This window comes from Pyrgilauda ruficollis, unplaced genomic scaffold (assembly GCF_017590135.1).
Source record: "Pyrgilauda ruficollis isolate IOZ18807 unplaced genomic scaffold, ASM1759013v1 scaffold13, whole genome shotgun sequence".
Classification (NCBI taxonomy): Eukaryota; Metazoa; Chordata; class Aves; order Passeriformes; family Passeridae; genus Pyrgilauda; species Pyrgilauda ruficollis.
In genome coordinates, this window is record NW_024511432.1 from 10,842,682 (window position 1) to 10,855,875 (window position 13,194).

A 13,194-nucleotide genomic window follows, 5' to 3' on the forward strand; every position below is an offset into this window, starting at 1 on the left:
ACCACAGATTAGAGACAATCTTATTTAAGCTCAGAATTTTGATTCTCAAGGAAGAATGACCAGTTCAAATGACTCCTGAAATCTGCTTTCCATTAGTTACCAAAAACCTCTAGGATGTGCAGTCACCTCCAGAATCCAGTTTCAGAATGCAAAGTTTCAAAAATTCTTATACTGCTCTGAAGAGCAAATCAAAGACCAGGAAGGATTATTTTGCTCTTACCAACCTCTTTTTCAAGACCAGGCTCGGCAAAGATCAGCGAGAATCCACAGAAGTCATCTGACCTGCCACACCACGGACTGCAGCCAGAGAGAGACAGGGGTTACCAGGAGCACACAGGGCCAAGGACAGGACACAAAATAATCCCTGCACCTGAGGCCCCACAGGGATCTTAGCACACTGATGCTTCTGCAAGGTCTTGATGTTTCATAGCAGAACATAGCAGTAAAAACAATGTTTTTACTCATCTAACAACACTCTCAGACAGCAACATCTGCCAGCTACATGAAAAATGCAGCTCCAAACCTTCCTGAAGGCTGACGAGTAGGAAAGTGTAACAGCAGATGTTAGAGAAGGCTCACAGCCTCCAAAAACTTCCCCTAAATAATATCAGACTCCTATTAGGAATACCTGAGGTACAGCCTTCCTAGCATTTAGACGCAAGAAAGAGTTTTTCTTCAATTCAGTGTTTTAAGAATTTGTTAGGAATTTAAGTATTGTATTTTAAATTAAAACAAAACCAAAAAAAAAAGAAAACCCAAACCACCACCACTGCCTGTGTTTGTCTGCTTTTAAATGCAAATGCACTGTCAAAGGAATTACCCACCCCTGACAGACCATTTGCCTTCAGTGGACCAGGCACTAAAGCAACTTTATTACCCACAAAACTGTTTTGATTTTATATCTAGTTTTTTGTTCAGGACAGCACCCCATCTCAAGACATTTTTTGTTTTAATAAATAAAACATTGAACAGCAAGACTGATCACTGGCTTCCTGCTAAAAAATGCAGTAGCACTCTCATATTCAAATTAAAAAATAAAACAGAAACTAAATAAAAACAAAGACCAAAAAAAGGGCAAGACAAAAATCCTGATAACTTCATACACATATTTTATATCTAGGCTTAAATTGAGAACGCAGGTTAATCTCAAAGAAAAGATGAAGAATAAATTAAAATACTGCATACGTAGTTGAACTGAGGCCTTCAATGGTTGACATCATTTCATCATAAATATCTTCCTCCATCCTTCCCTTCTGAGATGAATTTCTGAGGATGAAAAGAAGTCTGCGTGACAAATGCTATTCAGAAACATGCAATGTGTACAGAGTACACTTTCTCAGCACACAGTGGGGCAAGCCTCCAGGCAAAAGTTAAAATAGAATGCGCCAAACTGATTAAAAAACACACCCATGAGCACTTTACTAAGCATTTCTCTAGTTACCCAAATCAAGCATTTTTCAAGACAGCATTTTGACAAACTGAGGGAATGTTCCACAAGGGAAAATCAGCTCCTCATTTAACTCAGTGCTACAGGTACCACTGACAATTCTTATCACATCGTAATGGCAAACATTAATAACATTAACCAAACCCAAAACTTTCCACTTTAGGGCTCTACCTTCCCAATTCCCTGCCACCCTGCTGCAGCCCAGCAAGCAAAATGCAATCTGAATGACTGGGGGGACAGAGTAAGACAAGAAGCTCCTTTTAGAGTCTGCTAACAATAACAAACAGGAGCTGAGAAGTCTTCCAAAGGCCAAAGATTTAGCTTAACCTTTCTAAGGCAGGACTACCATACACACAGTGATTAATCAACCAAACGATCACATCCTTACAGCACACTGAACTGCAAGAGGAGCGCAGGAGCACAAAAAAAACAGAAATGTACTTGACAAACCTATCAGAAGTTCTCTGGCGCCCAGTAGAACACAAAGGTATTTCCTAAAGAAAATAGGAATTCAGAATAAATTACACGCTCTTTGAATAGCAAACAACTATGGGATACAAGCATCAAGAAACTGCCCAAACCATTTTTATTCAGAAATAAAAGAAATCAACAACCATTCTCAAACAAATGTTTCTAAAAATCAATCCTTTCCAGCAACTTCGCTTCTTTAACAAGTGAGGAGTGTTTTCTGACTGACAAAAAAAAAAGGTTGTTAGAAAATAATTAAACAGATCTTCCCTCTCATTTTTCTCTACAAAACAAAATAACTAAGCAAGCACCAGCACAGGCGAGCAGACTGGAAACTAATTCCACACATCTGAATGAATGGGTGGATGGATGCTTAAATTAAAATTTACTACAGCTGTGGCTCCAGGACAACACCTGAAAGCATGGACATCTACTTCCAGCTTTCAGGAAGAGGAGACGGAAGGAAAAATTAGTTTTCTTAGATTTTAAAATCTTAAAAACCTTAAGAATTCTTGATCTTAAAAATTCTTTACTGATAAAATCCAGTTGCTGAGAGAGCATGTAGAGGGACTACTTATTTTCTATACATTTCAATTAAGTATTGAATGTATCTATGTGGGTTTTTTTACAAAACCACAGGATTTCAAGATGGAAAAATAATAGGAAAAATATAGTTTTGCTGTGAGGATATACCATGATTATAGTATGCTAGAGAGATTGGCAGTCAGAGTGGTGAAGGTCTGACAGAAGGAGGTGTTGCACCGACACCCCCTCAGCTGTGCGGGCACTGAGCACCAAGGGTAAGAGCAGAGGTGCAGCCACTGAAGTCAGGTGAAGAGTTTCAGGGTGCAGGCTGCAGAGCAGCTTGCAGCTGCTGGCTGCCCATGGCCCTCCCTGCCTGCCCATGACCCTCTGCCCACTGACCTTCCTCCGGCGGCCCTGCGAGCCCGAGGAGTCGCTGCTGACGCTCTCGCGGTGGCTCAGGTGCGCGAAGGGCCGCGCCGCTCCCCAGGACTCCAGGTACCGCGTCATCCGCACGGACGCGCGCATCTTCAGCCCGTCGTTCACTCGGGTTTTGGGGAGGTGATTGTTTGATAGGCACTGCTTGGACTAACAGAAAGAAAACACGCTCACGTACAAAACAAATTCAGACAAATTGCAAAATACCGAAGCTCTGTGTGTTGAGTAGTTTAAGACTACAAAAATCTTGCAGTTTTGTAGGGCTCTGAACACATCAGCAACATGTCAGCCAACCTCAATTCGTTTATCTCATTTAATTAAGGTGAGCTAAAGCAAATCACAGCACACACAATTAATTGCTTCAGTTGCCTTTACCAGACTTGGCTTGCAACACTGCAACAGTCAAACGTCCAGGTTTATGTACAGTGACGCAAGGGCTCACAGGATCTATGAACAGATAGAGTTCCCTTGCAGTCAGCACTACAGCAGGGAAAAAGGTGCCAAACTCCTGAGCTGGGGTGTATCAAAACAGTGGTTAGAAGATCCCACAAATTACAGACTCCACATTAGATTATATCTCTGTGTCACAGGTGCTGAGCCAGGCAGTACAGACACAGTGTGGACAGCAATACCCTTGCAGAACTACAGGGAAGCTAAAACTACAGAATAAACCAAGACATCAATGACTGATAACGCTAACATTTCACAAGTATCTTCAAGGGAACAGAGACCATTTTAATAGACATAGGTCCTCATTCTGAAAATATGTGCTGGGTGGGAGTTCTTGCTAATTAAAAGTGGCTCTATGCTGTTCCTTCCTGTAGAGATCAGGAAGGAAAGAAGTTTCTCATCTGCATTCTTTTTTCATTTGAAACATGTTACTCATCAACCACAAGCCAATTCAAAATAGCAATACTCCAGGTGTTTGTAGTTACCAAGCTCTAAAGGAGCAACCCACAGTTGCTAAATTCACACCCTGAATAGAAGGTAAATCTTTATTTTCAGATAGTGAGGAAGATGTCTGATGTTATTTTACAAGGAATATTTTGTGTGGAAGTGACCACATAGTACAGGTATTCTTTCATTCCTCCATCCTCATCTTTTGACCTGGGTTTTTGAGACAATTCATAAAAATACCTAGTCAAATATGTGTTTTTACTCTAAGTGGGTCACATAAGAGGTTTCAGCATAACACCTATTACCTTCAATGTAATAGGCATGTCATAAAAAAGCAGGATGTGCTTTCAGATCTGAACTCCCAAATCCAAGCTACTCAGGGGACTCACACCATGCTCTAATTCTGTTCCTGAATGAAAAAGCTCTATGCACCACAGAAACCTATGTACTTGTGTGTATACACTTGAATAAATATACATGTTTAAAAACAAATACATACCCTTGGATCGACCACTAAGTAGGTTTTGATATTCATGGATTCAAGGTAAGGATCCCTCAGGTGTCCATTCCCTTCTTCCACTTCATAAGCTTTGCCTAGGTGATTTAATGTTGCTTCAGTGATGTGCACACGGCTGAGAACAGGAGAAAGAACAAGAGACCCAAACACTCACAGAAAGGTCACATTAAGCATTTCATTTACATTTCAATGACCACTGCTGACATTTCTGCTTTTCAGACACCCCCTGCTTTGGCAGCCAACTGAAAAATCCTGCCAGTGCTTAAAATTATATTTGCAATCTCTTACTATAGTACATCATTCATAGCAAGTGTCCTAAAAAACACTTCCCGTAATGAGATAGTATTGGTATAAAATTGAATTGGAATGAGCAGGAAAGTAAATGAAACAATAAGAAATGTGATCAAAGGAAATCTGATGACTCACGAGACAGGCAGGCTCACAGGCAGGTTGGGAGAGCTGCAGGGAAAACTCATGAACAAAACCCAAGCAAGGGCTGCTTTGTGCTAGAAATGCGTGAGGGTGGGGGGAGACACAAAGTCTAGGAAAAGAAAGCTGGGGAAGGTTTTTTTGTTAACTCTGAGGAGAATTCTGAAAATCTGCCTTTTCTGACTGAAACAATCCGAGGAAAAGGCAACACAGCAACAACAGCAATGCACTTCTGAGGAGAGCAGCCAGTATTTTTCTGTACCTATTCACACTTCCCCTTAAATGTCATTTCACTCAGTATCTTAAATCATGTATTTCCACATAAGTTATGAGTAATATCTTTCCATATAATTTCTCAACAATTTATTGAGAATTGGAGGGAGTTCATAAAATAGCATTTCTTAAGTTCTACTTTTTCATTGTTCATCTTCCCATGCTTTTCTCACTTTTCTTTGGCACAGAGGGGTTAGACACTGTCCTACAATCCATTAGCTCAGGGCTGGGAAATGCACAATTCCAGAATGGAAACTGGCAGTGTGCAGCACTGCTGCCTAACTAGAGAGAGCAAGGGAATCACAGCTCCATCCAGCCCCTCCTTCCTAAAGCTGGACATAGGTTTGCATGAAGGTAATGTGTCCAAGACCTGAAAACTACTGGCTGTAGCTTCTAAGAAGGAAGAATAAAAACTTCCTCAGTACTTTTCAAGCCAACAGTAACAGCTGAATTGCAGAGGGTGCCTGCTTTTACCTGTGTACTGGTAATTTTCTCAAAAAAAGTTTAATTGTTACCTTGACTATACACTTTTGCAATTAAGGTGAACCTTCAAATCTGAAATTTTAAAGTTTGCTCTAGAGAATAATTTTCTTCCACAGAGACTGGGGCTGTTCACTACCCACCATTTTGCATTTTTCCAAGCTTCCTCTCCCTCAAATCACACACTTCGTAGGACATTCCTGATCTTACTGCAAACTTCTCTTCCAGTTAGATGCCAGTGATCTCTCAGCAGTTACTAATTGCTCCCTGGATTCCAGGATAAGCACACAACCAAGAGCTGCTCTCCCAGGCAAGCTGGAGCACGCACTGCTGCTCTTGCCAGGCCAGGACAGAACACCCAGCACACTGTGCCCAGTTTCCTATGCAGACAGCAGAATAACACGTGCTGAGCTTTCAGGCATTTACAATCAGACAGAACTGGTCATAAATGCGTTTTTAGTTTTATGCTACTCCTTTCCGCTTTAGCAACGTATTATGCCGTTACGAATGTAAGTAATTTTTAGAAACACAAGGAAGATGAACAAGGTTACTCTGACACTGGACAGAAAATACTTCAAAAGCTAGAAGTTTTCCTGCATCCCTTCAAAAGTCTTTAGAATTCCTTCATTTACAGAAACTCAGAATAGATATGCTTCCTATTTTAAACAAAACCTCTGGCTGGCTCCTAATGACAGAACTGCTTCCAAAGAAGCAGGAATAGCTAACATTGGAGTGAGGAATCCCCAACAAATAATTGCTTGCAGAGCAGGAGAAAAAATACAACGTAACGTTTGCATAGTTAATAATACCCCTTCCACCCTGTCAGGCTCAGTCTTCCACAAGCGGAAGATGTTTCCTCTGGCCACTTTTGAAACGCAAGATGAGTGAGCACTACACAGTTATACCTAGAGGAAGTAATAAGAAAAATGTTTCCAGATCAGCATGACAGACTAAACCAGCTTAATTCCTCACCAGCTTATCAACTCTAAACCTGACAGCCATACAGGAATAATCACAGTTTTCAAGATTAGGCAAAGGTCCTAAACGTGACTAACAAAGTGTGGTTTTGTCATGCTGTTTGTTTTACCAACAAAAGAAACTTTACAACTCTGTATTCTTGTTTAATCATGCTGAATCAACACACTAAACCCTTCAGCCTGGCTGGTGGTGTAGCTGTTAACCAAGCTCTGAGAAGTTTTCTTTCTGTTTCAGGCACCAATGCAAAAAAGTATTTTGATATTCATAACCCCCTATCACGATAAATCACTTTAATTTTTAAGTTACAAGCATATATCTAAAAGCTGTCTGAGGTACAGAAATAATAAGAAAAGCTATAGCTTTTCATGCCCCGCGTGTCACTGGTTTGAAACACTGCACACTTACTGAAAGAAACCAATTGGTACAGACTACCATGACACCAAAAAAAAAAAAAAAAGGTCTGATTTGGAAATGAAAAAATAAAGTCTTATAACAGCCTTTTTAGTGCGAACTACCAAAATAGGAAAGAAAAAAAAAAGAGAGTTTCTTAGATGAATTCTAATCCTTAAATTTAACTTGGAACACAGGAAAATAGTATACTTTCCTAAACAAGGAAAATGCAAATGTTGGTGTTTTTGCAAAACATTTATATTTGTTCTGTTCAACGAGTGTCTTAAAAAGGCTACAAGAAACCAAGCTCAGCCTCAATGCTTGTATCACTGAGCAGCACATGGCGAGTTATATTCCTGCTCAGCCTCAATCCTCCAATCCAGCACCACTCCCTTCCCTTCCTTTTGCCCATGGCAAATGCACAACAAACAACAGCTCCAGACTCTCTTTGCTGGAATACTCCCCATCAGGATGCATTTTAATTTCTGAGCTGCTTGTGGGGTTTGAGTGCTGGGGGTTGTGAATATAGAGCTGATATAAATCAAGTGGAGCTGATCAATGCATTAGCAGAAACACTGAGTAAAGACAGGTTGGCCTTGTTGACTTAAGGAGCACAACTGTTCTCTAACTAAACTCACAAACGTAGAATTATCCCTGTGTACAGCATGGATTAACTAAGTCAACATAACGCACATGTTTCTCCCATGAAGGGAAGGTCAAGAAGCCGTCTCTTGCCTAAGAATAGAATTTTATAGCTCATCGAAAATGCAATCAGAAAATACGAGCATTTTACAGCTCTGCTAAGTACACAGTGGTGGAAATCTGTCTTATTTCCACCACCCCAGGTGAGGACATGTGTCGCAGCACAGCGACAGACCCCGGGCCATGCCAGCCTGGCTCGGCCCCGCACGGATGGCGCTGGCTCACCCCGGCACTCCGGCGGACTCCATGCGGTTGGCCAGGGACACGTCGTGTGACCACACGTCGTACTGCCACTTCCTGAGGCCAATCACCCCGCACAGCACGTTCCCGGAGTGGATCCCAACCCTCATGTTGATGTCCACGCCCGTGGCTTCTCTCACCTGCCTGGGGAGCATCAGAGATTAGAGCAGACTTGTCATTTTGTCTCCTCCTGTCTCATCATACACTTGGTGCAAAACTTATGATCAGAACTAAGCAAGTACAGCTAATAAATACACTTTGAATGTTGACAAGAAAACTAATTACTTAATTCAATAGCTCAAATCTTAGTATCTACACAGTATCTATATTTTAAACAGCCTTCTGTGTAACACTTACTTTATTGCTTCACACATGTCAAGCCCCATTTTAACACAGTTCCTGGCATGAACTGGTAAGGACACAGGCAGGCCGGACACACAGTAGTAACAGTCTCCCAGGATTTTTATTCTCATGCATTCATTCTCCTGCAAAATTACACCAAACATTTTTAACAGGAAAAAATTAACTGCAAGTAGGCTAGCAGCTCCAAAGGTTCTGGTGTGAGAAAGTCAGGCTTTGTTCAGTCCTTGTCGAAACAAAGCTTACTTCTTCTGCCCCACATCTGAATGTCTGGACGTTGCTCACTGGAGAGAACAAAAATGACCACTTTAAGCATTTCTGAAAAAACACTATCTTGTTAGTTTCTCTCCTTTTTCTTGGAACTGTATGAAATCGAAAAAACTATAAATAAAACCGTCACAGAATTTACCATCTAAAAGATGAAATCTACTTATCTATCTTTTAATCTTCATCTGAATTATGGGCAGTTTTCCTCTATTTTTATACGGCAGCCTCATAAGTAACAGTGTGAGGTGTCAGAAAACATCCCAGTACTGAGAGAAAACTTAGAAATTCAGATGCCCAACCTGGTAGTTGTGCAGATGCAGAATGGGTTTGTTTTCGTTATTTCAAACATGACTGAAGAGGAAGCTGGCACACACTACAGTTTGCTATTGCTAATAAAAAACCCACAATACTAAATGGTAGCAAAAAAAATTTTTCCTAACTGTGCAACAGAGGATACTGCTGCCAATGACTGGCAGGAGAGAGCAAAAAGTCCCTGATACTGTCTTTTGTGAACACTTTACTGAAGAATTTTAACTGCAAAGGTTGCAAGCAAGCCCAGGCTAATTCTGCAAGGCTGTGTAATGTTTGACTGATGAGCAGAGATGGCTTAATTTGGGCCAGCCAATAGCTCCAGCTGTTCAACACTACCTGCTGTGGGAACACAGCTCCTAAATCAACTCCAAAATCAGCCCAAATATGTGGCAATTTCCCAAACTGAGCTGTTCTCCCTCATCAGTTAAAGCCTTTAGGGAACATCCATCTTTCTCCACATCTTAATCCATCCCAGTGTGTTCTGAGCAGTGCCACAAGTGACAAGCTCAGAGGGATCAGCAGGGAAAACCAGCCCTGGATTAGAGCCGCTGCACTTCAGCATCCAGCTCAGTGTCCAGCTTAGCCATCAGTTTTTATTAGGTAAACTGGAGCTTGCAATATTTGTACATTATGGAAAAGATGACCATACTCCCTGGCAGAACAAAAATAGCACAAAAAGCAGGAACCTCTTCTCACAGCTCAACCACAGAGTTGCAAAAGACCTTGACTCACTAATCCAGACATTTCAGTGCAATTTGCATAAGTGAGAAATTAAAACTCATCACTCAAGATCTAGATTTTCCTATTTTTGTATCTGCAAAACAGTTACAAAACCTTACCAAATGTGTTTAACATCAGCTTCTACTTCACCATTAAAAGAAATTTTGCCATTTGGCAATTAAGATGACATAACTTACTCTGTCTTTATAGCTGCTTCACAACAATACAATTGCAATAGATATAGTATAACTTATTTGTCAGTACCTAAACACTTAACAACTGAATTCAGATAAATGCAAAAATTAGTCATGCCATGAAACTACGATATTTCAATGCCATGTAGTCAAAAATATTTTTAGCATCTTAGTCAGGTTTTAATCAGTGGTATATTTAAGAATTTATTCAATGATATCCACAAGGGTTTAATTACAGCAATTTCACTCCTCTGCTACATTAATGATTTTAGAGTTTCCAACTTTTTCTGACAAATTTTTAGGATTTCACAAACACAACACACAAACATGTAGGTGATACAGCCCCTGTAATGTGAGAAATAAAAATCTGAGTTCGTGATTACTGCTGCAAAAAATTAACCTCAAGCAGCACCTGGAAGTGGTAACAATTCCTGCCAGGCTGAGGGGTCAGTATTGAGGGTATGCCTTAATAGGGACCATTTTAAGCAGTTACTCCCCAGTTTTACACTTCTTTTTAAGTAGCCATTAGTAACAGGAAGCTTTCTTTAGTTCACTCCTCAGCTAAAGAACTCTTTGCCTGACGCCTCTGAATTTATGAATTTAAATGTGTGTCTGAGAGTTCTCCATTTGTGGAGTCAAACCTTCGAGCTGAACACAGCAAAGCTCCTCGGTGGAGTTTGTACACAAAACCTCCCACAGCCCTGCTGCAATCACTTACCACCATCAGACAATTTCCTAAATGATACAGATAAACCTCCACACCCAAGAACTGGAATTACAGTAGCAACTTGCAATATTTCCCATTTTTGATTTACATTTTGTTTTAATCTTATTTTGCCAGTTAGCTTTAAAGCAAAAGCAGTCTTGCCTTCCTGACTTGAGGGCTAACATCCCGCTATCCTGTTGTGCAAAAAACTTTTTCCAAAGGCCTTTATCCTACAGCACAAACTGTAAACCCACCTTTGCAATCTGATCAAACTTTCCAAAGAGTTCATTCAGCATCACTACAAGTTCCTTAGGAGAGCAGTCACTGGCAAGGCGAGTGAATCCTACGATGTCTGCATAAAGAATGCTAGACAAGAGCAAAAGGAAAAAGCAAGGAAAGTGAAATATGAAGATACATCAATTCCACAGTCAGCATAACTACTGAAATGCTTTTAACAGAAAACACCTCTCTCCTCTTTGGGAAAGAACTCCAACAAAAAAGGTTCAAGTATCTCCCCTGATTTAAAAGACAGCACACCAGTGCAACACACGTTATCTTCCCATAGCAGGAAAGAAGCTCACCTCAGCCTCAAAGTTTGCCTTCAAATTTTAATTTCACCAGGACATACGTATTGATAAGAATCGGAAGTGTGTAACAATACAATTATTTCTAGGGCTTCCACTTACCTAACATTTTGATGCCTTTTTACATATAGGCTGTGGAAGTTATTGTCATGCATCTGCCTGTTGTCATTAGTTTCCTTCAGTCGCTCAATGATTGCCAGCTTCATTTCCATAGAGATATGAGCAGGCAGGATGGATAAAAGCAAATTTTCCTAAAAAGTGGGGGGAGGAATAATTGTGCAAAATTATTAACACAGTAAGTCTGAAACAGCAGAATTCTACTGACTGTAAGAAGGCATAAAAAAAAACCAAAACAAAAATTCCTTTATTCAAACAGTTTTTGAGTCATGCACATCAGGTTTTCTAGAAAACAATTTTACATTGCTGTTCTCCAAATTATTGATTTCACAATTATGTTGTATATTTTTTCTTTTGTTACTTGTGGCCTAGGTGTGACATTCCATTGTAACCGTGAAACAAACATACACAAAAAATGTCAGTATTCAGTACTACATTTTCTGGATAAATTGCATTTTATTTTGTCCCCTGATGTCAGTATTATGTTGGCACTGTCTGATAAAGCCTCTGTAAAGGCTTATGTTTTGTACCTAACAATCTGTTCAGTATTAAAAATATTTGCAAATTCTCAAATACTGGAAAAGCAGCAACAGATACAAAAGTGTCAGCTGCGTGCTGCTACAGCCAACCTGAAGCAATGCCACTGCAATGAAGCCTTTTCAACTGAACGAGAAAGACAAACAGACTGCTCCAAACCCACTCCCATTGTTTGAGCATTCAGGGCACCGTTTTACACTGTTCTCACTCAAAAGCCCATTCTTCAAAGAAGACCCTGGTAAGTTGCTGGGCAGAAGAGGATGACAAAAAATACTTTGAGTGAGGAAGGGCTCTCCTACTGCAGAGATGGAAGAGGAAACGTTGTGTGGAGCAGCTACAAGCAGGAACTCTTTCAGACGACATCAACAGCAAGATTAACACATTGTGCAGCCAAGTCAAACACTAAATGCTGTCCCCTGGGACCAAGTCCTTGTCCCCTTTCCCTGGCTACCCAACGCAGCCATGTGCAGGCAGCGGCGAGCTGCCAGGGTTATTCTGCCCCCAGGAAGAGATACCATGGGATCACAGTGGGAAGAGACAGTCCTTGAGCACCAAGTACTTGTCTGTGCAAGGTGTGGGCTGCAGTTTAACTTGAGACTGATCCCAGAACTAGAAACACCTCCCATGCCTCACCTACTGTTTTGGTACTAGGAGAGTCATCCCTGGGAAAGAACTTAAACTGAAGGCGAATCCCAGGGAATGTAACAGGGCCTTTGTGAGGCTGACACATCATGCATGTTTCAAGGAAGCAGAGAGGAACCCTGAACTGCAGCTCTCACATCTTTTTCACAGAGAAGTGGGAGGCAGAAAGGATACTCAGAATTACCTGACAAATTGCAACACGGATGAAAAGAAAGCCCTCCATAGACTTAAGTGCATTTACACTTCAAACAAGCAACCATTAAAAAACAAAACAATCCCCAAACCAAAATCCTGAACACCCATGGAAGTGAGCACATTGCCCAGGAAATGGGAGCACACTGCCTGCGTAAGGAGATCAGAGGCTTCCCTGGTGGCTGCGTGGGGAAATTGTGGCAGGGCTCTCATGCAGATTTGTCATCTCATCTCACAAGATTAGCATCAGAGAACAGATCGCACTAGCAGTATGGCATTTTCTTCTTCCCAGTTTGATCAGGTCAGTCACTTTTCAGCCCCTTCTTTTTTATCTAATAACTGGTGGGCAGAGAACACGATACACATCAGCCTTGTAGAGCACTTCTTAACCCTATTTATACAGGAAAGGTGCCCCAGTTTCAGCTCTGGTATCTCTCTACAAACCTTCCTCAGTAAGAAACCCATGCTTTTTTGTTATTTGAATACCACTGGAGTTTATGGAAATAAATATTTTAATCTATTACATTTTTTTTTCCTTCACATCCCATTTTCTCCTTCTAGCAAAGGAAAAACAGTTGGTGAGACAATAAAATACAAGAGCAAATAATACCTTAGAATTCAATGCAAAAAAATGTGACCAAGGGAACTATAAAACTGACTGCTAAAATTACCTTACAAGAAATTTCAGGGCATTAAGGGTATGTTCTCTTAAGTTATCTTAGGTCAGTCTCAGGAACAGTTTATTCTAGGAAAAAAGGAACTAAAAATTACTGGCAATTACA

At 40.7% G+C, this 13,194-nt stretch overlaps 1 protein-coding gene across 1 annotated transcript in view; it reads right to left on the minus strand.

The window, feature by feature from the left end:
- ADCY7 (adenylate cyclase 7) overlaps positions 1-13,194 on the minus strand; it is a 45,690-nt gene that overhangs the window by 14,259 nt on the left and 18,237 nt on the right. Inside the window, exons 7-15 of the mRNA XM_041458926.1 lie at positions 11,027-11,175; positions 10,595-10,706; positions 8,139-8,266; positions 7,767-7,925; positions 4,272-4,404; positions 2,840-3,025; positions 1,898-1,941; positions 1,186-1,266; positions 225-297 (exon numbers count right to left, since the gene is read on the minus strand). Of these exons, the coding sequence (XP_041314860.1) occupies positions 225-297; positions 1,186-1,266; positions 1,898-1,941; positions 2,840-3,025; positions 4,272-4,404; positions 7,767-7,925; positions 8,139-8,266; positions 10,595-10,706; positions 11,027-11,175 (1,065 nt within the window). The remainder of the gene's footprint in view (positions 1-224; positions 298-1,185; positions 1,267-1,897; positions 1,942-2,839; positions 3,026-4,271; positions 4,405-7,766; positions 7,926-8,138; positions 8,267-10,594; positions 10,707-11,026; positions 11,176-13,194) is intronic.